Source organism: Callorhinus ursinus, unplaced genomic scaffold, assembly GCF_003265705.2.
Source record: "Callorhinus ursinus isolate GAN/ISIS: 27379988/994484 unplaced genomic scaffold, GSC_fseal_2.0 scaffold17, whole genome shotgun sequence".
Lineage (NCBI taxonomy): Eukaryota > Metazoa > Chordata > Mammalia > Carnivora > Otariidae > Callorhinus > Callorhinus ursinus.
In genome coordinates, this window is record NW_027397079.1 from 7611311 (window position 1) to 7638192 (window position 26882).

The window sequence follows — 26882 nt, forward strand, 5'->3', positions numbered from 1 at the left end:
TTTTAAAGGGTGGGCAATATTCTTGTCCATAATTTAGTAAAATAGAACACCAACATTTTGATTAGCCAAGAGAGTACACTGAAAGATTGGAGGTAGGTTGGTTTTAGAAAAGTAAAGAGAGACATCAAGAACACAAAGTCAATTCTAAATGGAGACTACTGTGATATGTTAAGGTAGTCAAGAGGCAGTAGGAAAAAAAAATGACAATTTTCACACGGCAACATGGGAAAAGATGCATACCAAGAGGAATACCGAAAAGAATTTTCAGAATGTTCTATTTCCTTTGAAATCCTGCATTTTGTGTAGTGGAAATTGTAAGCTGCATGCAAACAAGAGCTGTGAGTTAGATTCTTGTCCTCTGTCATTTTCATAGTTGAAGGCTTCATGACTACATACATGGGGACCGAACAGAGGACTGAACACATGACCAAATTCACGGGGCACCTTGCTGTGTTGTTTGGAAGATATCAAGTGCTGTGGAGAATGTCTGGCAAGCAGTGGGTACTCAAAATACGTTTCACATGAATGAATATATTTTTAGATGTACAAAAACCTTCCTTTTAAAGCCTGAGAAAATATGACCCCGAAATTATTATTAAATATGCCTGAGTGAAATACTGAAAAGAGCTTCAGCATCATTCTAGTTCAGAAATGGGCACTTTCCAGTAGTCTTCAGACATTTCCTCTGGCCTCAGGGGGACACCAGCTGCCAGGCTCTTACTGTCCCTTGGCAGGTGGATAGCGGTCCCCGGAACCTGGCACGATGCAAGTGGACCCCTTTGGCCAGCATCTATAGAACTTCCTAACGCCTCTGAAAAATCAAATGGAGTAGATTACATTAGTCTTAGTACAAATTTTTACCATCTTTGCCTTAAATTGCAGATGATGTTTTAAACATTTTGGTAGAGAAGGATTTATCTCAATTTTCTCATCTCTAATACGGAAATAATGATGGTAGTATATTTTGAGTGTTGAAGGAGTTGGTGATGAGGTTAATGACAATGGCTCTCTTATGACTATTGAATGTATTTATGTGCTTAAGCACTTGGCAGTGCTTTCAACAGAGCAAGGCTTAAAGAAGTATGAGCAAATAACAGTACTCTTGGTACTAATATTAGTACCAGGAGCAGAAGCAGTAATTATTGTTATATTAGCCCTGTCTCCTAAAACCGTAACCGTTATCAGAGCTAATGAATTGGAAATACCTATGTCAATCAGTAGTTAGATGTTATTTATTTCTTAAGGAATTTATGCTATGCATATATTTAGAGATCCAAAAGGATGTACTTAAAAATAACATTCTAAACTCTTGTAGTTTGAAATAAAATTTATTTATAAATTATGCTAAATTATAACATAAACTCCTGAGTTTATGCAAAGCACAGATTTCTTAAGAAATACATAGCATCTGAATTTCTATTATCTTAAGATCCTTTTGACAATAGAATCATTTCAAAGTAAGCATTTTTGGGGACATTTAAGTACATTATTCATTTACACGAGTACTTTTCACTAATGTATGCCTAAAGGCCCTCATTTTTACACAGTTTTATACACACACATATGTAGCAAATGTGAACGCATGCTTTATTACACACCTCTTCACAAAAAGTGCTTTGATAGACCTCTATACGTGAGTGTATGTTGCTTGAACAAACACAAGTCCCTAACAATGATCCATCACATAGGAATGTGTGTATGAACAAATGTTTCCTCTTATCTCACAGCCAGGCTGGGTGCTGCTTGGCACCATGAGTGCTTGGAATATCACTGCCCAGAACATGTCATGCTTCTTCAGGGCATATTTTAGCACTGATTTTAGGCTAGGAATATAGAGCCTTTGCTTATTGTCTTATTGTGACCCCTCCAGTTAATGAACCAACATGATCTTATTAAGCACCTTACATTCTGAAATAAAATTCCTACGTACAGGTTTATACAGTCAATCTGAAATGTTGAGCAATGCGCATGAAACTAAATTAACAGAATGTCTGAAAACTCGCTTTAGCACTGACATAGTCATTTCTGTAATTTTTTAAAATCATTTTTAGTAAAACAATCAAATCTCAATACATAAGTGTTTATAAGGTCACTAAAAAATAACTGGTCTGAAATGGCTCATTAGTACCTTACCACTGATTATTCCTAGTTTTATTCTTTTTTTAAAGATTTTATTTATTTATTTCCTTCCTTCCTTCCTTCCTTATTTATTTATTTAGAGAGCAGGGGGAGGGGCAGAGGGAGAGGAGAGAAATCTCGAGCAGACTCCCTGTTGAGCATAGAGCCAGCCCTACGCAGGGCTGGATCCCACCGCCCTGAGATCAGGACCTGAATGGAAATCAAGAGTTGGATGCTTAACCAACTGAGCCACCCTGGTGCTCCCCTAGTTTTATTCTTTGACAAGAGAGAAAACGGTCTTATTTTGTAAAAAGTATCCCTTTCACCAACACATTAGAGAGTATATTGGCACTATAAGGAAAGGGATTAAATAAACCCGAATTAATTCATCATCTTTGCATATTGAATTGGCTACAATATTTGTGAAGTTATTGGGAACATTCTAGAGCTCTATACTACCTTACTTTTGTATTATTACTTTGTATACTAGGATGCAAAAGTTAGGGCTGGAAGACCTTGGCTGCAAAAACTATTACTGATGCTCTGAGTGTTTGTCCAAGGTTGGTTTTTGGTAGTCCAGTGAGCAAACTGGACTTCACCGTGAGTTACCAAGGAAGAGACAGAATCTGGAACATTGCAGGTCCAACACTCAGTAAAAGTCTGACTTGAAAAACTTGTTCTTAGTATTTCTGAACAAAATTAGATATCCAAGAAATGACAGGAAACTATTGATGTCTGTGTTAAGAAGAATAAATTAATCCTTTTTCCATAAGTGACTCAATATGGCTTTTTTCTGTCCTTAAATAAGGAGGAGAAAAGGATAATGGAAGTTAAGGAACTGGTTAGATTACCTAGAATATCACACTGATACAAACCTCTACGATCCGGAGATGATTTTTTATGTTAATAATGATCTAATATCTGAAACATGGATGAATTTACTTATTTTTGTTAATGTTACCAATATGACTGAGTGTTCTAATCCTTAAACTGCTTACCGAATATTATCTCTATTGTAACAATAATATTTTTTTCAAGTTCAGCCTTGTTGTTCACTTATTTATTTGCCCATTGTTCCCCGTTCCCCCACTTCCCCCCTTTTTACTGATATTAAAATAAATAGGATTGGGGCGCCTGGGTGGCTCAGTCGGTTAAGTGGCTGCCTTCGGCTCAGGTCATGATCCTGGGGTCCTGGGATCAAGCCCCGCGTCGGGCTCCCTGCTCAGCAGAGAGCCTGCTTCTCCCTCTCTGCCTGCCTCTCTGCTTACTTGTGCTCTCTATCTCTCTGTCAAATAAAATAAAATCTTTAAAAAAAAAAAATAAATAAAAATAAATAAATAAATAGCATTTGTATAGACTTTGGGATGGGGGATAAATGATCTTCTCAACAAGTAAATCACTCTGCCCTCCAAATCGAAAAACCAAGCCTCAGAGCTCGAGGTCTTACCATAGCAATAACTGCCGCCCCAGCCCCAGCAAGTGCCACAATGAACAAGTGGAAGGTCATGTTCAGCTGCAAAGGAAACCACAAAGAATCAAACCACGCATCAGAGTTACAAGCAGAAGGGCGATGGGGACTTCTGCTGTCTTACAAATAAGAACTTCGCACATCTTTAACAAAAGTGCACTTAGGGTACATCCCTCACTCAATCCAAAAGCATTATTACAGTATCTTTTCTTCTGCAAATTATTTAAGTCTTTGCAACCGCATCATTTTAGTATACTTTTATTACAAAGATGAGATCGTCATGAATAACGATGGTTTTCAGTAATATAACTATATAAGGCTACACTATCTTTTTTAATATAACATTAAAAATGTTCTTTTGTGAAAATGATGGTTTCAAGAAAAATATATATTTGTCATCATTTTTACTGAAACAGACAAAGTATCTCATTCATGTTTGTTCTCCAGTCCCCCTACATAACATCACTGTGAGTAAAATTGCCTCGGAGATGAAAAGGGGAAAATTCAATACAGATTTAATGATGTATTTTGCAACCACCAAAATGAAACTAAAATTCGGACAACATAAACAGCTTTAAAAACATTTACCTCAGTAGACTCACACATCCTCAGGAAATTCTCAGAGACGGTACAGATTTTCTTTTCTTCTCCAATTGTCACAATCCCTACATGTAGAAAATTACAGCTTAGTTATAAATGTTTTCAAGAGCCCAGAGAGAGAAAAAGAGTCTTATCTGAGAAAAACTAAGCAAGTTCCATTTTATGCTATAGTATAATGGAAACATTCTCTCTTAGCTTTTATTGCTAGATAGTAATTATAACCAGAATTATGAATGGAAGATCAAAACCATTTAGCCCTCAAACAATTTACAACATTTTCAATCTGAATTCAGTCGGACCCAGCCCCCAGAATCTCCACATTCAGTTGTAGCCCGTTGATTGGTTTGGTCCATTAATGCAGTGGTGTCGGCATCACATGATTTTGATAACTATGTTCCAGACTGTGCTGAAGTGTGGATCTAGATTTATTTTGCCGGTACAAAGCTTCTGTTCGTCTATAAAAGCATATTGCCCAAGGGAGTAATTTTTCTCTGCTAATATTGAAAACGCTGTTATTAGTAGGAAAAAAATTTTAAAAACCCTGTAATTTTGCTCATGTTCTCCCTTGCTCCTGTTGGCTTACAGACCAACTGCATCAGAGTCACCTGGGGAATGCTCAAAAACAGGTATTTCTGGACTCCACCACAGAACTGTGAAATCAGAAACTGTGAGTGTTTGCCAGGGGTACTGCATCTTTAACAAGCACATAGGTGTCCCACTGCCACGGATCTCATTTTACAGAAAAGTGATCAAGGTTAGCCTCAGACGGGTCTTGAATTTTTGAGAACTACCGAAGCATTAAACACACATACATAAAGGGGAAAAAAGAAAACCTACAAGTTCTGGGCGAACTAATACCTAAGCTTCTAGCACCGCCTTCTCTTTAATGTCAGTACGTGTTATCTAGTCACACATGCTCACTTTGAGGTACACGGTCAGCTCTCACTCTCTATGGAGCTGCTCCCATTCTGCCTTGACAATGGTTTGTGCAATTATTTTTTTTTTTAAAATAATCCACTTGCAGTCCACTGAATGCAGACACGCTTCTCTGTGACCTTGCCTTTCTGCCAAGATGTTACTGGGAGGGGAGGGGGGAAATAAGAAGCCCCTGAGATGTGTCTCATAAACCCTCATTATCGAGAAAGCTTCCTGGTAAAGGCCATGTTTCTCCATGCTGAGCAGCTGCAGACCCCATTCATATAGAACACCCAGGCTCTGCACACATGTCCTTACTGTGCCTTTGTTCACCTTTGCAGCAGAACTCCTCGAAAGCATTAACTGTGTTCGCTGTCGGCCATTCCCTTCTTTTCCAGAATCTACTTAAACCTTTTTCAGTCAGATTTTGCCTCAACCCTCCATGGAAGTCAGCCATGACCTCCACATAATTAAAACCAAGGATGAATTCTCTGTCCTCCATTCCTGGCTGGCTGACCGTGCTGGAGGCAGATGCTTGACTCCTTCTCCTTCTGGCTCTTCTTCATTACGTCCCCCAGTCTACGGACCCCTGTTTTTGTCTTTGGATTCTTGCAGGTCCCCTCTCTCTAAGACCTCGTTCACGGGAGCTCCCAGCGTGCACACCTGTCATCTTTGTCCCCTGCCGATCTCACCGAGCCATCATCTTTGCATATTGAATGGGCCACAGCTAAAAATTAGCAACAGCTCCTCAATCCATTCAGCCAGCCCTGTGCCTCTTTCCCGAAATCAAGACTCATATACCCAATTTTTTACCCTTGACAACTCTGTTTAGATTCCTAATACGTGTCTAAAAATCAACATCTTCAAAAGCGAACTCTGATCTGCCTTGCCTGCCTCCCTCCCACGCAAGCTCTTCTTTAGGCTCCGGCTCATGGGGCAGCAAGTCAGTGTTCCCCGAGGTCCTGGCAACAACCGCATTCCTCCTTGGATCTTCTTTTTCTCTCAAACCCACATGTCCACCTCTCGGGACATTCTGCAGCCCCAGTCTTCAAAGGACAGTCAGCCCCGGACCAATTCTCCTCACTTCTCTCACTACCAACCCACCTGAGCCACCACTCAGTCACCTCAGGGCTACGACAAGAGCGCCAACCAGCCTCCCTGCTTCTCCCCTTGGGACAAGTTCGGATTGTACAAGAGAAGCAGGCAAGGAGAGCAGACAGGAATTGGAGGCATCAGAGATTGCAGCCACGAGCTTTTTCTATAGATTTTTTTTTTTAAATGTCATTTAAGCTGGTTAAGCAGAAGTGACGTATTTCTGGTTTTCTAAGAATTGGTTGTATCTGAACTAGGAAAAACTTGCACCATGTGCACAGTTCCTATTACTTTCATCGTTAAGGCAACAAAAGCCTCTTGGAGGTTTCTGGGCAGTCGAAGCACCACTGCTCAGGGCATCAATTCTTATGGAGGAAACTGCAAGCTAGGGGTGGAGGTAAGCAGAAGGAGTAGGTATAATGATACTATGATTCCTCACAGGGTGATGGGAAATTAACACCCTACTAGGAAATATGAATGCTGAATTTTCAAGTAATTTACGATTTACATTACTAGTCTTAAAGATGATAGAATACCTGAAGTACCCTTTTCTAGCTTCTCTAGTCCACCCACATTCCTTGGCTCCTGGCCCCTTTTGTACATCGTCAAAGTGAGTAAAATGGCATCTCTCTGAGTAAAATGTGCACTTCTTCCGAGGTCCCTCTCCCTCTGACTTCTTCTCTTCTGCCTCTTCCACTTTTAAGGAGCCCTGTGATTACACAGGGCCCTCCTGGATCATCCAGGATAATGACCCCATTTTTAGATCAGTTGATTAGTAACCTTCATTCCATCGGTAACCGAATTCCCCTTTGATGGGTAGCCTAACATAGGAATGCCTATGCAGGGGAATAGCCTAGACAAGAAAAATGTAGCCAAGATTTTGCCAAATAAATTCTTGAATTATTTAACAGAAATGTATATAGTTCACCGATTAGCTGGGACACATGGCTAACCAGACAAAAGATTGCCTACTCATAGTATACGTGTCTAGTTTCTACATTAACATAAAATGTCCTTCTGAACAGAGTGGACTAAAGTCAAAAAAGCTGTTGATTGATAGCTTCATCTCTGTCCTCTGTTCTATCTTGTGCAAATAATGCAACGTTTCTAGGTCATGGGTGTCTTCTCTAGAAAAAGCTTGACGGGCCAGGTCCATGATCTAAGTGTTTGTCAAAGTTTGATTTATTTTACTTTTTTGACGTGGAGATTTTTGTCTTTCAAAATTGAGCAATGCTGACACATAGCAGAAGCTCAATAAATATTTGTTGAAATGAAATTTTACTGAGAAGGGCTTTATGGAAATCAGAGAAAAGCCAGATGCTCCTGCTACAATGTGTGGATGTGCTGGATGAGAGGGAGGGTTGGTTATAAGGCTGAAGGTGCCCCACCTACTCTGGACCACTCTCTCCCTATGGTTGGCCCTGAGGGAGTTTCATCAAATAATCAGGTTTTAACAAAGCAGTTGTAAATTCTGGATCTAGATGATATTATGGGGGAGATCAGTTTTAACATCTTCTGAAACAAATTTACTAAGACAAAACCCTCATACATTCAATGTCATTAAATTGCTGTGCCTATCACTGAAGGGCAACAGAAATAATTATGAAAGCATTAAAAAATTAAAATTGCTAGTCAAATTATTTCATGACTCATTTTGAAATATGGCAAACCCTAATAGGACAAATCATCTTTAAGTTCCCCGACTTTATGAGCTGCACAATGCCTCTGCTTGCCATTAGATCTGTATGAGGCAGATGCATCTATCACACGCAGGGGAAAGAACAGGAAGATGCAAGTAGGGACTAAGCAGGCATCCCAGCCATTACATGACAGGAGTTCCCATGATGCAGTTCAAGGACCTTGATCCCCTTAGAGCAAAGATACCGTCTAGATGTAAGGAGACAACTTTGCAAAGTAAGGGAAATCGCTTTATAGCATGTTCTTCTCTACCCAATCACTTTTTTGATGACATTAGTAAATGTCTGTACTAATCATAATCCAGACTTGGGGAGGAGTGTCGTTTTCTAAGCCGATGCCCCTTGATAACTTGATTGTGCCTCTACATCCAGGATTCTTATTGAGAGCGTATAATCTGGAGGGCAAATAAATGCCATCCAGGCAGTAGATTCCGTAGGAAGGGCGAACAGAAAGACTTAATATCTCATGTAAAAAGTTGCATGACATCTGAAAAGTGCCCTCTCTTCCACATCATGGAGAAAAGTTAAATTAGAATAAATCTTGATAACTATGTAGTAAATGGTGCTAAGTTTCAAAGGGCAGCTTTAATCCTTGTCATGGTTTACACCTACTATAATTGTGTCCCATATAATATTTGGACAGACTGTACTAAAAACATTGCTTGTTTATCTGAAATTGAAACTTCCCTAGGTGGCCCATATTTTAGCTGGCAACCCTGTCTGAGAGACCAGTCACCTCTCTTCCAGTTTCCACTTTTCAGATCCACAGAACAGGAGGAAGACATTGACGGGGAGGGACTAAAGTCAGAGCCAAATAGCTGTTCTCTCATGACCTCCAGCAGCTATTGCCGATGCGTTCCCTTCCTGTGTGTATGTGGGACATGATTCCAAGATTGAAACCTCTCCAGTGGAAGAGCTATCCATATTCCCTCTGTGGTCTTCTTGCCAAGAACTTCATCCACAGAGCAGCCCTTGCTTTTTATTAGATCAGGCAAAGGAGGCTTGGGGCTCCAGCTTATGGGATGGGGAGGAGGCCACAGCTTTGGAGCATGCGGCTGGCTGGTGTTGGACTGATGCACTGTACGCCACAGTCTATCTACAGCATCCCCACTGAGCCCCACAGCCTGCAGGCACCACCTACAGAAACGTTCTCCACTTTCCAGAAGAATCAGGAAACCTCAGAGAAAATCACAGGGAGCATTCCCAGATGTTCATGCGGTAGATTTTAATAGTCTATGAGGAAAAAATCCGCTCAAACATGTGGATCTCCATATCTTATGTAAATTTTGTAGCTCCCATGTTTTTTCACAGATGATGGAATAGAATTCTGAACAGGCTGGATGAGATTAAATCCACTTCTTTGCATTTGTCTATCAGCAGCACTTGCAGGCTGATGTGTAATTACCACAGACTCTGCAATGAGGCTGTTGGGGTTTGAATCCTGGCTCTGTCACCTCCTAGCTGTATAACCTTGGGCAACTCATTTAACCTCTCTGTGTCATTTATAAAGAGGATAATGATAGTGTCCACCATACAGAATTGTTGTTAAGGATCAAACAAGTCAACATGGACAAAACAATTAGAATAGGGTCCGTGTATCACAAGCCCACAGACACATACGAAACTATTTTTATCACGTGAGGTTTTAGCGCTAAAAAAAATAACCAAAGAGGGCTGCCGATTGGTTTAACATTCTTTGATTTTGTTATTATAAAATGCTAAGTTTTTCTGCTTATTTTGGAAGCCAGTAAAATACATACTTCTTAGGTGATCTTCACACTAGACTTCACAAATCTTATATTTGTATGGAAGAATAAGAGTGGATACACAAGCATCATAGCAAGTCTGGACAAGCGCAAAGAAGTCGGGACAAGGACATTACAATTTCATCTTGACAATACCAGGAAAGCCAACCTGATGGCTTGTTCAAACATACACGTTTGTAGATTTCATGCTGTGATATCTACCTCCAATCAACCTTCAATTCCTACGTATTTAAATTTAAAAAGGATGTCTTCAAAGTGAATACTCTGATACACTTCTCAAGTATCCATTTCTCATCAAGTCATGATGGTTCCAGCGTGATCAGCAATATTTCAGAGGCAGTCACTGAGGTCAAAGAGCACGAGGCCTCGTTTTAGTTAGAGGTCCACCTACCAAACTGACGAAGGTCCAAGCAGAGATTGGCTCCCTCCACTAAGGTGGTGTTTCGGCAAATGGTCCACAGATTAAAGTACATGTAGACGGGCAGGGAGGTGAAAGCCGTGACCCCCAGCCAGGCCAGCATGAAAAGGTATGTCAGCATAATAAACTGCAACAGAGAAAAAGTCGAGAGAGAAAACATGTAATCTACTAGAAAAGAAGAATTTTGCGACTAATTTATAAAATCCAATTTGAAGTGTTAAGTGCCCTCTTGCACAGCTTGTTATCACAACACCGTGGGAAATGCACCACAGGAAACTGAGAGATGCTAAATAACATGGGTTCTGTGAAGAACCTGCTGGAAGGAAACCCACCTCATGGCAGAGGTGCTCAGCAACAAAGGAAGAAAGAATCCATCTGCATCATAATGTCTGTTTCATTCATGTATTTGTCTCAAAAATCTCACTTCACATTTTTTTTTTAGACTTTAGAACATAGTAACTGGTATATTTACAGGGGATTCTGCAAAGTTCAAACTTTGTCAATAAATTTATATTACCACTAAATGAGCACCATTCATACCATAAATATGGAAGCATAAATATAAATTATGTTTATATTTAATACTATAAGTGTGGTAATTCTCAAGTCATTTTAGTATTAATGATAAAAGTGCACACTTCTCTTTTGCAGTGATCTGTGAACTTTAAAACCTAAAGCCTTCTTTCATGAATATTAATTTTATTTTTGCTATAGAAACATAGTAAAATGTGATACTCAGTTTGAAAATAAAGGGTTTTTTTTTTGCTTGTTTCAGAAATATTTTTAGTATTTATAAAATGAAGAAAAAGGCTGTTAATGTGCCCATATACAGTTGAATAAGAGACTTAGTTTCAGCATTGGTTAAGTGGATTTTTAGTTCAAGCGTGACTTAGATGCTGACTAAAAAGACAGATGCATATATTGGTAGATGGATGTAGAGCTGGTAAAAGATTGATAGATGTATTCATGTTGCTTCACATTACTTATCAATGATTTAGTCCATATTATCTACATATAAAATTGTCTCCATAAATATACACCTTGAATTGCCTAAGCTAACACTTGCATTAACAACTGTATTTCAGAGGTAACTGAAAAAGAACAGGTGTAAGTCACAATACCCTGAGGTTTAAGTACAGGCTTGAATGCACACGTTGATATAAATTGATTATATCTCTCAATGTGTCACTGGATTCATTAGCATATTTCCCACGATCACAAGAGTAATTCATTATATGAAGTGCCCACGTAGATAAACACCAACTAGAAACAGATGATAGGCAGGAGTTGCCACATTATTCTGTCACATGGTATTTTTTAATTTAATTTGACTTTTTATTTAAATTCAATTTAATTAACATACAGTGTATTATTAGAATTATTTAGTGATTCATCAGTTGTGTACAAGACCCAGTGCTCGGGGTGCCTGGGTGGCTCAGTCGTTAAGCGTCTGCCTTTGGCTCCGGTCATGATCCCAGGGTCCTGGGATCGAGCTCCGCGTCGGGCTCCCTGCTCCGCGGGAAGCCTGCGTCTCCCTCTCCCACTCCCCCTGCTTGTGTTCCCTCTCTTGCTGTCTCTCTCTCTGTCAAATAAATAAATTCTTTAAAAAAAAAAAAGACCCAGTGCTCATTCCACCAAGTGCCCTCCTTAGTGCCCATCACCCAGTTACCCCATCCTCCCACCTGCCTCCCCTCTAGCGACCCTCAGTTTGTTTCCTGGTGTTAAGAGTCTCTTATGGTTTGTCTCTCTCTCTGTTTTTCGTCTTATTTTTCCTTCCTTTCCCCTATGTCACATGGCATTAACGAATCATACTCAGATAGTAGAGACTGAAATCAAGATTATCCCTGAAAAGTAGCGAAAGAAGAAAATCACTACCGTAGGAACTGTTCTGCTACAATATCTGGTTCTTCTCATTTGAATCCTGTATCTGTGAGTAAGACTATAGCCTTCTCGGCCATCACTCATGTCCCTGACTGTAGGATTAACAAGTCATCTTCCAGGAAAACACAGAAAACATGAAAGAAGAAAAAAGCCACGAGAGAGTTTTTAGAACTACACTCTTGCCCACTCTACAATGGTTGATTCATACATTTATTCATTCCTTCAATCCACAAATACCGTGTTAGCAACCATCGTGCATTAGTTCATGCTCTATGCCCTGGTGATGCATAGGTGGGGACCTCAGTTTTCTGACTGCAAGGAACATTTAGTTTGGTGGACCTCATACTTCTACTAAGTGAGACACCCTCCCAGGTAACTCACATAGCAGTATGTTCTCTCAATCTTCAGCTTTGTTGTTTATGATTATATTTTGTACATGTCCCCTAAAGGGATATAATTTTACTTCCCTTTCTTTCTCCCAATCCAACTACCCTTAACTATATCTGCAAATCAAAATTGGAAGTGGGAAAGAGATGTGTTCTGTGTGCATATGCATTTCTGCATGTACCCAATGATGATCTGAATTTGCATCCTGAGAGAGACCCACTCCAAATTTTATTACCCCTCCTTCCCTCTTTATCTGTGTATACAGTGTATTTTGAGTTCGTGCACCTTACAGTATGACTTGTTTTAAAAGTGGCATTTTCTGAAAGATTTCCTGATGATTGTGCTGTATTTATATAATCAGACTCAGAACATGGGATGATCAGCACATGTGAACATATGTATAAGGGTGAAATCGTATTTTTTAAAGATTTATTTATTTATTTGAGGGAGAGAGAGAGAGCACGTGCGTGAGCGACTGGGGAGAGGGGCAGAGGAGGAGGGAGAGAGAATCTGAAGTAGACTCCACGCTCAACATGGAGCCTGACGTGGGGCCTGATCCCACCACTGCAAGATCATGACCTGAGCTGAAACCAAGAGGTGGACACTTAACCGACTGAGCCAACCAGGTGCCCCTGAAATTGTATTTTTAATCCTTTAAACATACTCTATTAGCTCATACAGCAGTAGGATTCTATTTGAACGTGTCTGATATGTAGTCCTTATACACCAAAAGCTAAGTTTCTATAGACACTTGGTTCCCTTCTGAGTTTCAAAGGCACCTTCTAGAAGACTTTTGAAGAGAAACAGTAGTATTCTGGCTTAACTTGAACACCTCAGGTCACGTTTTCAAAATGACAATACAGAATAAAATAAATACACGGAATGAAACTAAATCTCTTATTCAACTCTATTAATTCCTTTGGTGATGAGTTACAGAGAGACTTTATGGTTTTGGTGAAACCTCAAACAAGTGAAACTCAATTCTCAGAAGACACACTAAAGTAACACTTCTGAAAATTGGTAAACTTGGTGTCACTGTCATGTTAGAGCCTGTGCCATCTTTATTAAAGTTGTGTTGTGATTAATATAGAAATTACTGGGATTAAGGGTAGGGAATTCATACAACGAATAAGAAAAGAGTCAAGATAAAGCCAATGAGACCTGAGATCAAACCTGTCTCCTATAAACTGGCAAGTGTCATAGGATTTCAGAAACTCGGAACATGATTAAACACATACTTTTTAATAACACTGCTTAATTTCCTCCCAAATCTGACTTCCTGTTAGTCTCTACTCTGCAATACTAATGGTTGGAGAGTGTGAAGAGCCAGCATCTGTCCTAGCAATGGCCTTGAACTATGATTCGGCAGACATATTCACACCTTTAGGTCCAAGATGAAACAAAGCCTGGTCTAAAAATACTAGAAAATAAAACCTGTTGAATATTAACTTCTTTAAATAACTGAAGGAACTGGAGTAAATATCTTTTACTGGCCATTTACTCTTTTAATATATTTAAGCTTATATCACTTTTAGAATTTTTTTGTCTTGCTCAACAAATACTTAATGAGGGCCTAAGATGTGTTAAAGTATATCCAAGGATTTCAGTCAGAGAAAGCAATAAACACTTCCCCCTTGTTTTTCTCATCAGGGGAAATATAAATATTCCATGTGGACATCTAGACCGTATCTGGCCTTAAAACACACTTGATTGTCTACGGTAAACATTTTGTGTGACTCTACCAGAGAGAACGGGGAATATTTCCTGGGTAATCTTTTTTCTTCTTCTTTTCTGGAATTGGAATGAAGCAAATCAACAGAGGCAGTCTGGCTGCTGGCTCGGCACTCCTCTGTTCTCATGGCCTTACGCACCCAGTCTAGGTAAGGTCTGCTGAGCCGCCATGTATCGATAAGCATGCTTCACGAACGAGTACCCATTCACTTCTAACACTGCTAACCTGTATGAGTTGATAAAAATCATTTTCCGTTCTTTGTCTCTATTCTGTAAGAGGGTAGAGACGGATTGATTTATCAAGCACCAACATGCTACTCACCGTGTCCCTAACCTAAGTGTCACATTTATTTAGCAGTAAAGGGGGATTTATAGCACACTGATTAAAGGCACAGGCTTTTGAGCTGGATGGAGTCTGGCTGCTCATTATGCTGTTGTGTTTGCCTTTGTAAAATGAGAATACCTGCTAAATTGATCTTACGTGATTTAGTGAGGCTGGAGAGAGGTAGCACATAAAAATCATTTGGCACAGAATCGGGCTTTTAAGAAGCACAGACAAAATATTAGGTATTTTTATGCAAGACAGCATTATTGTGACAACTGCCACGACTATAAAAATATATGCTTTGGCTGAATGATAGGACTGTACGGAATAAAGGAATTAGATTTCATTTCACGTGTGGAGAAAGTAAAAAGAAGAAGTTCTTGAGTCTGGGAAAGTTATTCAAGGCGGGCTCCCACTCGAGGAAAAGGCTCTAGAAAGTCTGGAAACCACCCCAAAACTGAAGAAATCTTGTTAATGGAACTCCTCGGAGGAAAAAAGCCCTTTTGATTAACATTTTCATTATTTGCAATTGTAGATCTCAAAGCTAATTTATAGTCTCAAGAACAACGGACATGATACGGCGGCTTGAAGCACATTGCCTTGCACAGCTAAAAGCCGCTCAGAAGTCCCCGGGAGAGTAATCAGCATGCCTCTGGCTACATCCTCTCATTCTTGGTTTTCTTTCTGTCCCGGGGGATTTCTCAAAAGCTTCTTTTGAAGGTGTTGTTCACTATAGAATGGGACTTATAATTCAATAGGTTTAGATTCAAAGTGGACTGGAACACTTTGAACTGTGTGACTGCCGCTACTTCATCAGGTGATGGAAGGCGTGACTTTGGAAACCACCATAGAGACTCACACTTGCTTTCCTCCGCAAGTCGCAATGCCTGAGCCGATCAATAGAGTTCGGTGTTAACAGAGGAACTCTCTGCCAGGAGAAAGTATTTTCATGGCTACTAATTCATACATTTTGTTTTAAGAAAGGCACAAAAGGTCTTACTTTTGAATTTTGAGCGTAAACCTGTACATTTCCGGGAACAGCAGTTCATGGTCGTGAAAGTATCCAAATCAAACAAGCTAAAAATATAATTCTATCTTCCTATGTAATGTTTTATCTTAGGATCTGGTAATTACTCGAACTGAAGAATTATTCAAAATGATCAAATGTAGGGGTGCCTGGGTGGCTCAGTCGGTTAAGCGTCTGGCTTCTGCTCAGGTCATGATCTCAGGGTCCTGGGATCAAGCCCCGCATTGGGCTCCCTGCTCAGGGGAGAGTCTGCCTCTCCCTCTCTCTCTGACCTCCTCCCCGCTTGTGCTCTCTCTCTCTCTGTCTGTCTCAAATAAACTAAAAAAAAATGATCAAGTGTACTCCTGGGTAAAAACAAACTGTATGTAATAAAATATCTCATAATTATCATGTTTATTTCTAGCTTTTCATTGCTAGTACTTGACAGATACATAGTCTGTCATCTGAGCATTAATAATAAATGATAAATATATAATTATAATTATTATAAATAATATATAAGATAATAAATAAATAATAAGATGTTCTTCTTTTTAACTGAGGAATATTGGACAGATAACAGTATACTAGTTTCAGGTGTATGACCTAATGATTCGCTATTTACATACACTGTGAAATGACTGCCACAATCAATAAGTCCAGGTAACATCTGTCACCATATATGTCTCAAAATTTTTTTCTTGTGATGAGAACTTTTAAGACCTACCTCTTAGCAACTTTAAAATATGCAATGCTGTATCGTTTGCTATAGTCACCAGGCAGGCAGAAATAGCTCAGAGCCCAGATGTACTGTGATGAAGACGGCTGACTAGTAGACATTAGTTGGGAGCACAGCCTCTGATAGTGGTTTTCAACCATGGCCACACAGGGGGAGCATTCGGCAACGATGAGAGAGAAAGGCCTTGCCCATGCAGACTATATCTACATGTATACATTTTAAAATATCTATTTATTAAAGAGAGAAAGAAAGAGAGAGAAAGCGAGTGAGGGGAGGGGCAGAGGGAGAGAATCTTCCAGCAGACTCCCCGCTGAGCACAGAGCCTGACGCGGGGCGCGATCCCAGGACCCAGGACATCACGACCTGAGCTGAAATCCAGAGCTGGATGCTTAACCAACTGAGCCACCCGGGTGCCCCAGACTATATCTATATTTTAAAACATTTCTACAGGTGATTCTAATGGGCTTCTGGTGTTAAGAACTACTGTTCTATTGGAATCAGTAAAGCTCTCAGGGGTACATTTGACATGAGGACTTCATTGATATTCATCTTTAGGATCTTCAGAGGACCACACCTGAGGTAAAAAAAAAAGGTGAAGTTGGGATGATTTGCCAGAAATTTATGCCAGTGTCAGCCAAATGCATGGATGAGTGAGGCACTGGACATGAACCAAATTTCTAAATCAGAGTTTCTCAAATTCAGCACTGTGGAAATTGGGGGCCAGCAAATTCTTTATTATGGGAATGTCCTGCACCTGGCAGCAAGCTTAGCAGCATCCGTGGCCTCAGGCCACCAGATGCCAATTGCGTAGCCACCATTTCTCAATGTCCTCAGGGAGGAAAGCAGCCCCTGGTTGAGAATGACAATCCTAACACAAAATAATACGGAATCGAAGAAGAGCAAATCAATACCTGAGTACGCTACCACTATACATGCAAAACGGAGCAGCATGAACAATACTGAACTCAGCAGGCTCCAGAAAGCACACCGTGTAAAGTTTACTGCAGAAAAAAATTATGTCACTTATTATGTAAATTAACTTGGAAATATGCAATCATCATCATCTTCATTGTCATCATTATGGCCCCAAACTACCTAAGCACAAGCGGTGATCAGAAAATTGTTTTAAAAATGATTTGCTACGTGTATAGCAGCTGCATTCATCATTGCCAAAACGTGGAAGAAATGAAGATGTCCTTGAGTCAGTGAATGGATAAATAGACTGTGGTCCACCCAGACAATGGAATATCACTCAGTACTAAAGGAAGTTGAGCTATCAGGTCATGCAAAGATGTGGAGGGGACCCTAAAAATGCATATTACTAAATGAAAGAAGCCAATCTGAAAAGGCTACCTACTGTATGACATTCTGGAAAAAGTAAATCTATTAAGGCAGTAAAAAGATCAGTGGTTGCCAGGGGTTAGGGGAGAGGGAGGATGAATAGGTGGAGTGCTGAGGGCTTTTAGGGCAGACAGACTGCTTGTGTGACGTTATCATGGTAGATACATGATACTAAACATTTGTCCAAACCCCTAGAATGTGCAACACCAAGAGCTGAACTAATGTCAACTATGATCTTTAGGTTCATTGGCTGTGGCAAATGTACCACTCTGGTGTGGGATTTTCACAATGATGGAGGCTGTACATATGTGGAGGCCAGGGGGGATACAGGACATCTCTGTACTTCCCACTCAATTTTGATGTGAACCTAAAACTGCTCTAAAAACCAACATCTCTTTTAAAATACGTTAACTGTAACGTTTCCTTCTTTACTACCTTGCATCGGTCTCATTCACTGAACAAATCAAATGCAAGCACTTCAGAACGTTATACACAATCTATTAGGATTTTGCACCTGCCTGATCTAACACCTTGATAACTGCAGTATCCTAAACATTTCATTCTAACTTTTAGCCTTCAGGTTACTCATAGAACTTCCTTCTAACCTCCAAAACCCAGATTTATGAGCCCCTTTTATTCATCAGTTCATTAGTAATTAAAATTTCCTGTGTGTCAACAATGTGCACTGTACAAGGCCTCGGGTATGTACGGGTCAACAACAGACTTTTAATCACTTTTTCTCTGTGAAAACACAGTAAGTGTCCCTGTTCATCAACATGCTCAGCATGTGTGTGCGTGTACAAGTCGCCTGAACTGTTCCAACTAGACTGGAAACTCCCCAGAAGCAGGGACACTGTCTTGTACCTTTTCACATCACCAGTGCCCAGCATGGCAACTCAGTCTATGTAAGAAATCCTCAAAATATTTAGTGAAGGGGATTTTACTTTTACTTTCTTTCTTTCTTTTTTTTGAGAGAGAGTGAGTGCATGTGAGCGGGGAGGGGCAGAGAGAGACAGAGAATCTTAAACAGATTCCCTAACGAGCTCAGAGCCTGATTCGGGGCTTGATCTCACCACCCTGAGATCCTGAAATCAAGAGTCGGATGCTTAACCGACTACACGGTTTTTACTTTTTCAAGCCAAGACAGGTTTCAAGTAAAATAAATAATTTTAAAAATAAAAGCGTCACTGGCCTAGTAGAATACATTCTTTTCCAGCAAATATTACTATAGAGGACATTTTCTTTTAGTGAATGCTATTTTAATATCAATTATATAGCCAATGTGTGAGAAATTTTTTTTTTACCAAGGATCCCAATATAATAATGCTAAGCTTAGTAATTCCTCAGTGAACGTTTAAATTTTTACATCCTTAATGTACTTAGTTTCCCCACAAAGCAACATAAACCACAGAAGTTAATCTGAAAATGAGAAAAATAGGCAAAGAAACGGAGTCTCAAAAAAATGTGGCGAAGCATGATTTGCCTGTATAATATTACTGATTTAAGGGCAAAGTCATAAAATATACGGTTCTTGCTTTTATTCTAAAAGTAAATATAAAAGCAAGTATCTTTTGCATCAAGATTATTCCCAGCATAGCGGGCACAAAGTTCTTGGTTGGAAAACAGAGGTATCCATTAACCAAACAGTTATCCATGATGATTATTTCATCCCTAACCGAGTGGCCTATTTAAATAATTATTACATGTATGAAAATATTTGGTACATCAACATCAATGAAACCAATTTAAAAAATTATTTCATTTCCAGTGGCCAGACGTGTCTTGAATTAAAAAATCTAACATGAGAAGCCCTTACATTTTACAACAGGTATTCTCGTTTTGTCAATGTCATTTTATGAGGCTAACTGAAATTTTCTGTCAACTTTTATGCTCAAAATCTTGAAAGAATGAGACTTGTTTTCTTTTTTCCTATAATTGATGTGATATTATCATTAATATCCAAAAAGTCAAACTGAGATTGGTCTCCTGTCCCAGTATTTACAGTTTGGGTCTGAAACCCTGCATGGGATCTGCTTCAGATACATGTGGCAAATAAAATGCTGGTTCCTTCCTCCACAATGCAGTGCTTTTTAACACATGATTTCCAAACATGACCACTGTGCTTGAAGCAGTTTATGTTTCCCCTCGTACTGAGAAACTAGTGTGACAGTGTATTGTTATAATCTAAAAAAAGTGACCTTGCCCTCTCCAGGTTAGGTGTATCCTAGAGAGCATAAGCCTTATTGTAGGAACTCTGGCTTGCAGTCTTGGATCAAAAACATTTTTTTTTAATTTAATTTCAAAAGACACTACACTTTAGAGATAGACTAGAATGAAGAGTTCCTTGATGACAACTTTACTTAGAAAGTTACCTTAGGACTCCTGATGGGCAGTCATCAAAATAGAAAAGTATGTGTTCTGTGTTCCACACAGCATCCTTGTATTGTAAAAAAAAAGAGGTAATTCATGATCACGGATAAAAGCAAAGGTTCAAATGAGGATATCTCCGCAGTGAAGGACTTCCAATTACCACTGAGTGATCTCCCCAAAATGTAAAACAGAGAGCGGCTGATGAGTTACAAAAGACCCTCCCAAACAGATAAGTATCCCACTAAATATTAGCCCCAATGCACCACAAAATGACAAGGCGAATCCTGATCAGGAGGGATCAGGAGGTTGGTGACGGGGCTGTGTGCCAGACGAGTCACTGATTTTCAGGTGGTGGTTTCCTCAGCTGTGAAATGAGAGTAATATCTGTTTCTACTTCACACAGTTGTCTGGAGCATTAAATGCCCTAGGATTTTGTAAAGTGCATTGCACAGCAACTGGCAGATATAAGCACCTAACAAACATTTCCTATTATTATTACTGCACTTATTATTAAAACTAGATTGTAGGCTATGAAAATGAACTATGAGTTATGACATATTGAACAGATTTAAAGGTAATTATATAGAGTGTAGACACAGTGGTCTAAAATGCTGTGGCCAAAATCTATAAGCATCTGAGGCTAATGGGAAAGGTATTTAAAAGTAAATAAATAGAATACATTTCATCATCTGTAAAATGAGATTAACAATAGTAACTGTTTAATTTTATTGCTTTAAACACCATATGCAGCACACTGTTGTGAGCTGAATGTTATTTTTCTCCAAAATTATATGATGAAGTCCTAAGTCCCAGTACCTCGTAATGTGAGCTTATTCGGACACAGGGTTTTTACAGGGAGGTAAGAAAATTAAAAATGAGGTTATTAGGGTGGGCCCTAATCCAATATAACAGGTGTCCTGGAGACAGGGAGAGCTGAGCACAGACATGCATTCAGGGAGGGCATCATGCGGAGATGAGGGTAATGATCGTGGGATGCCAAAGACGGCCAGCAACACACCAAGGCTCGAGGAACAGATTCTCCCACGTGGCCTCAGAAGGAACCAACCCTCCCAACACCCTGACCTGGGACTTCTGGCTTCCAGAAATGTGAGACAATAAATCTCCACTGTTCAAGCCATTCGCTGTGGTCCCTTTGTTATGGCAGCCCTCACAAATGAATACACATATTTTCTAAAGTTTTTCTTGTTTTATTTGGGTCTTAGAGCAGGTAATTTGTGAAAAATAAATGTAGGAACTTCCACAGAGAGAAGTACCTTTAAGAATTCCATTACTTCAAAACTGTTGGGCTTAAAAATCTAAAGTGTCAGAACAAGCATAGATTCTGAGATCCACGTTGGTGTTATAATGGCAATTAGGAAATTTTGGGAAATGAGAAAGCTTAGTGATGGCACAACATACTTCCAGACTTCAAAATGTGAAACACTGAATGCCTCCCCAGTTGAAGCTCAATAAATATGATTTTTGGTTTAATATTTAATGGAAATTCAAAGAAAATAAGCATTTCTATATTAATTAAACTTATTAAGCTCATGTTTAATGTATCGAATAACGTGTTGACTCGTACTCAACTTGGTGCCATTTAATATTTAACTTAAGTAAATTTTGTTACTTAAAGCATTTTAATGACTTTTCACATGATATCATAATACAAAGGTTAATACTGTGCTTTTATGTTTTATGTGTCCCACGCTCAGGGTTTTGAAGGATAGCATTTAAAATGTTGAAATGAACTTGAATTCGTATTGATACTGCATGAGGGGAAACTCATAATGCAGATCAACTTATGCTTTCAAGAGCATTCATTAAGAAAAGAGAGTATTGATTAGCATCCTCTATTCGGTGATATAATGCTGCTTTAATATTAACTGCATTTGTGCTGATGTAGATTCAGTTGGTAACCATTTTACTTTTTATACAACATGGAGAGACAGGGACTGAATAACAAGTTTCTTTTACTCCCAATTCTGGAAGCTTTTCACTTAATATGGTTGTTGCCGAAAACAAGAACGAAAACAAAACCACAACTATACCACCCTTGAATATTATTCAGTATTCCAAGAAATGCATTGATGTAGCATCAAGAGGACATTTTTAATGTGAAGGAAGACTAATAACCCAGGCTAACAGGTGAACTCATAGAACACAGAGTAGACTGTAAGGTATAATTTACCTACAAATGGAAAAAAAAAAAAGGCAGCAGAGTGGAACAAGGGAAGATGAGTAGCAGGAGAGGGTGACTGAAACCCACTCCCCGTTCACTGTGACTGCAAACCCTGCAGGACAAGCGAGGTGGGTGTGTTGTGTGCAGAGAGGGTCACAGGTCCCATGACCCTGTACTTCTGGGCAGGGGAGTTGGGCCCCTAAGTGCCCCAGTGCTCTGCAGATGCACAAGCATGTAGCTCCTACTTCTGCGGAGTTCTGCTCATTCCCAGGCAGCAAAGGGGGTGCTAAAGGAGTGGGTGGGGTGTCTCAGGGGCCCAACTCCCTCCTAATCACCTCTGGAGGAGCCCATGCAGCTGTGTCAGCCTTCTGGTCTGCTGGGTGGGACTGATGAACACTTGTTACTATTATAGGAAGAAAAAGGTGGCTCATGTTTGTGCTTTAAACATTCTTATTTGAAATATCTTTGGGATGTTTGAATGGTAAGCAGACAATTATTAACTGTACACAGATGTGTGTTTTCTTCTGTGATGTTTTACCCCTGCATCCAATCCTACGGAGTGATTTTACAATTCTCAGCACAACAGCATCATCAACTGCACTCTTTCTGGCCAAAGATTTCTCTCCCCAGTGGTAGAAATGTGCTTAGGTATTTTCTTTTTCTCTATTATTTCAATAGTGCTTTAGAATCATGGACTCTCTAAGCTGGAATGAGCTTTAAGGATGATGTAATATCTTCATTTTGTAAATGAGTAAGCTGTGATCCAGAGGAGTTAAGTGCCTCACTAAGGTGCACACATGGTATTATAATAGTACTGTCCCAACTGGAAGAAAGCCTATCATTAATTGAAATCACTGTACTCTCTTGGCAGAATATAAATGAACCTCAAATCACAACTTGCTTTTTTTTTAAGATTTTATTTATTTATATGACAGAGAGATAGAGCCAGAGAGCACAAATGGGGGGAATGGCAGGGGGAGAGGGAAAAGCAGACTCCCTCCTGAGCAGGGAGCCTGATGCGGGGTTCGACCCCAGGACCCTGGGATCATGACCTGAGCCAAAGGCAGACGCTTAACCAACTGAGCCACCCAGGTGCCCTTCACAAGTTGCTTTCTTAATAGAGAAACTGCTGAAGGTACCACTGATAATTGGCTCACAGAATAGTCTTATTTTATTTTTTAAATGACTCAAAGACCTTTAACTTAACTTCCACCAAATCTGTAATTTGGTATTACTAATCCTAAAGACTTAGTTATTACAATAAGTATCATTCCAGGAAAGAAAGGAGTCTTATAAGCAACGATTCCAAAGACAACCACAAGTACCCATAACACTGGGCAAACTATTTTCAGATAATTATCACCTCTGACTCTAAGCACCATGATAGAACTTGCTACAAGCTGGTAAAATTTTGGTTTTACCAGCGAAAGTTTGGTGGTTAACAGCTATTTTCAAACTTTTATGTAAGACTGAAATAAACTATATCATTCACTATTAGAGACCTCTTACTTAATATGAAAGATATGTAGACGTTCTTATAGAACATTGGAAAAAGAAGAAAAGCCTGTTAGTCAATGGTGGGAGTTCCAACATTTCTTTATAGGAAAATCACTCTGCATAAAAATGCTAAGTCCTTTCAACTGTATTACCCTTAATTTTTAAACTGCTCTTGTGCTTTAACAGATATACATGCATTGTCTGCATTGTATTAGCTTTAGAATAGGACTACAAGTTTGATTTACCATTAAATATCATATCAGTCAGGATTTAAAACATAACTAAATATAATAGTATAATTTTTACCTTATGTCATATTAAACAGAAATTACATAGTATAGTTCCCTCAAATTTACAGTAAAATGCAAAGGCATATATTTAAGGAGGGGAGACACATGTATTGTCCCAAATTGCAGATGGACTTTTTCTGTTATTCTAAATATTGTATGGGAAGCCCAAAGCCCTTTGGGAAAAAAAATCATGAATCAATCTCCAGCTTTGCTGCCTCTAAAACAAAAACCAGTTGTGTTGCATATGATTTGAGAATCTGCAGCTGAATTTTCACACGGAATAATCTTAACTTAGAAAATAGTATTTTTAAGATTTTAGATCGCCATCAGAGGAGGGAATGTTACTGTGATAAAAAAATAATTCTTGGCAGATGAATACAAACACCTGTGTGCTATTGCAACAAGCCCATATTAAACCCTGAACATTGACAAATAACATACCCAGGCGCTCACGCATCTCCCGCAAGTGGTGATTTTGAAATCCCCATAGAGATCTTTGATGGCACCGGTCGTGAAGAAACCTTCCACCATCAGCAGAATGCCATACACAAAGAAGGCAGCCGCGATGCCGTAGATCACGTACTTGAAGATGTCAATCCTGGGGGAGAAGAGACAAAGGGATTTATTTCAATAACTCTTCATGCCTGATTGGCAGCAACTGATTCTCACGTGCTCAGGCTCCTTTGGAATGACAGCCACAGAATATTTATGTCCATAAGGGAGGTTGGACTTAAAAACATTTTTGCTTTAGAGGCCTAATGTTTGTATATATTTTTTGTTCAGCCTCTTCTAGTATTTGTTTTTTTTTTTAGATTTTTTTTTTATTTATTTATTTGACACAGAGAGAGAGAGAGCACAAGTAGGCAGGCAGGCAGGCAGAGGCAGAGGGAGAAGCAGGCTCCCCGCTGAGCAGGGAGCCCGATGTGGGGCTCGATCCCAGGACCCTGGGATCATGACCTGAGCCGAAGGCAGACGCTTAACCGACTGAGCCACCCAGGCGCCCCTCTCTTCTAGTATTTGTTGACAGGGCTTTGACCTTTGTTTTCCCCTCTTTTCTTCCTGCCTCCTCTTCCCTGGTTCACGCCAAGGTAGTCTTGGGCAAGCACTGAGTCACATTGTGAAAGGCGTCTGCTGAAATTCATTTGTTAAGTAGGATAATCATCATATCATTTCTCCAATTATGACAAAGTATCAAGTATAAAGATTTATATATCTACTACCGAGTTTTGAAAACAAAAGAGGAAGAAAGCATCATGGTAATGATAAATCCATTTTCAATTAAATGACCACCTCATATTTTTCTTATTATAGCCAATTATAATTATGTTTTATTCCACACTTATGGTAAACAGTCACTAATATTTTCTGCTGATATCAATGTCAATAATGGAAAAAATTATGTTTTTAAAGAAAAGTTATAGTTTTGAAAAATCAAGCCTTTAAGGCAGAATCACTAACGGATTCAGAATTTGGCTATGGAACTGGGCCTGAGCCCAGTTTGCGCATAATACCATGGAGGGATGGGAGGGCATTCTCTCCTTTCTCAGGGTTCAGTGCCCATGTATTTAAAGGCAGAGGGCAGGGAGAGACAGCTGTATCGTCTATACATTGCAGACAGATGCTTCTGTTATTCTAGATACTAAATGAGAATCCCAAAGCCCTTTGGAATGAAAAACCGTAAGTTAACAATTTTGCGACTTCAAGAAACAAAGCTACTTGGGGCACCTGGGTGGCTCAGTTGGTTAAGCATCTGCCTTCGGCTCAGGTCATGATCCCAGGGTCCTGGGATCGAGCCCCGTGTCGGCCTCCCTGCTCAGCGGGAAGCCTGCTTCTCCCTCTCCCACTCCCCCTGCTTGTGTTCCCTCTCTCGCTGTGTCTCTGTCAAATAAATAAAATCTTAAAAAAAAAAAAAAAGCAACAAAGCTACTTGTGTAGCCATGGTATGTGGAGAGGTATATATGTTAGCTAACATTCTGCTTTCATACTCTTGAGATCCATTTGTAAGAAAATTGCTCTATATTTCTCACTGTCAAGTTTATTTTTTTTCTCTTTCCTCTCATTATTAGAGTATGAATGGAGTAGATAGGGTGGAGGCCAATGATGGAGATACCCTGTTGACTCTTTATCAGGGGACAAATGAGGGATTAGAAAGCTCGAGCATGCTGATAGAGATTTAGAAACTCTTGATGTTATGACAATATTTTTTAAAAAATACATGTAATAGCATAAGTGAATTTGTTGCATATAAAAAGAGTAAGAAGAGCCTGCTAACATTCACTGTACCAGGGCAATTGTTTAGTGACTGATTTTCACTGTCTGAAAATCTAAATATTGCACAATTTTACTTGTCAAGGGCAATGAGGCAGATGATGTGAACTTGTAAGCTTATTACGCATGTGAAAGAATCTGAGGATTTCAACTTACAGATGGGACTTTGAAGAATTTGATTCAATGGGCTTCTCCATAAAACTTTTAGGTTAAAATGACATGTTTTAAAATATACTTAAATTTTTATTCAGAAGTAATTTCAAATTTATAAAGAAGTTGTGGAAAATGAACAGTATGAAGATAAACTCGACATCCTTGATCTATTTTATAATATTTTACCTCATTTACTTTATTGTTTTCTTGTGTTTCTCTCTGTCTCTGGAGAATTACATCTGAACATAGAAAAATTCTCCACAGTATACTTACTGACTTCAAGGAATCTAATATTGATGTAATACTTGTGTTAAATCTCATTGTATTCCAGTTTTACCAACCGGACTGACCCAGTGATGAACTTTCTGGCATCTTCTCTCCCAGTAAGGGATCCAGTCTAGGGGTAAATACTGCAGTTATTGGCCACCTGTCTTTACTTTCTTTTAACCAGGAACACATCCACAGCCTCTTTGCCTTTATGAAATTGATGCTGTTGAGGAGTAAAATCCCACTCTGTCCTTATTAGATATAACATTCTTCACTTTGAGTTTCTCTGATGTTTCCTCTTGATTAGACTCAGATTACTCATTCATGGCTGGAATACAATAAAGGTGATTTTCTGTGCATCTGCCCCTCAG

At 39.3% G+C, this 26882-nt stretch overlaps 1 protein-coding gene across 2 annotated transcripts in view; it reads right to left on the reverse strand.

Moving 5' to 3' along the window:
* GPM6A (glycoprotein M6A) overlaps nucleotides 1–26882 on the reverse strand; it is a 329090-nt gene that overhangs the window by 3379 nt on the left and 298829 nt on the right. For both annotated transcript variants that reach the window (XM_073902268.1, XM_073902267.1), the window contains exons 3-6: nucleotides 24265–24421; nucleotides 10048–10201; nucleotides 4175–4251; nucleotides 3566–3631 (exon numbers count right to left, since the gene is read on the reverse strand). In XM_073902268.1, the coding sequence (XP_073758369.1) occupies nucleotides 3566–3631; nucleotides 4175–4251; nucleotides 10048–10201; nucleotides 24265–24421 (454 nt within the window). The remainder of the gene's footprint in view (nucleotides 1–3565; nucleotides 3632–4174; nucleotides 4252–10047; nucleotides 10202–24264; nucleotides 24422–26882) is intronic.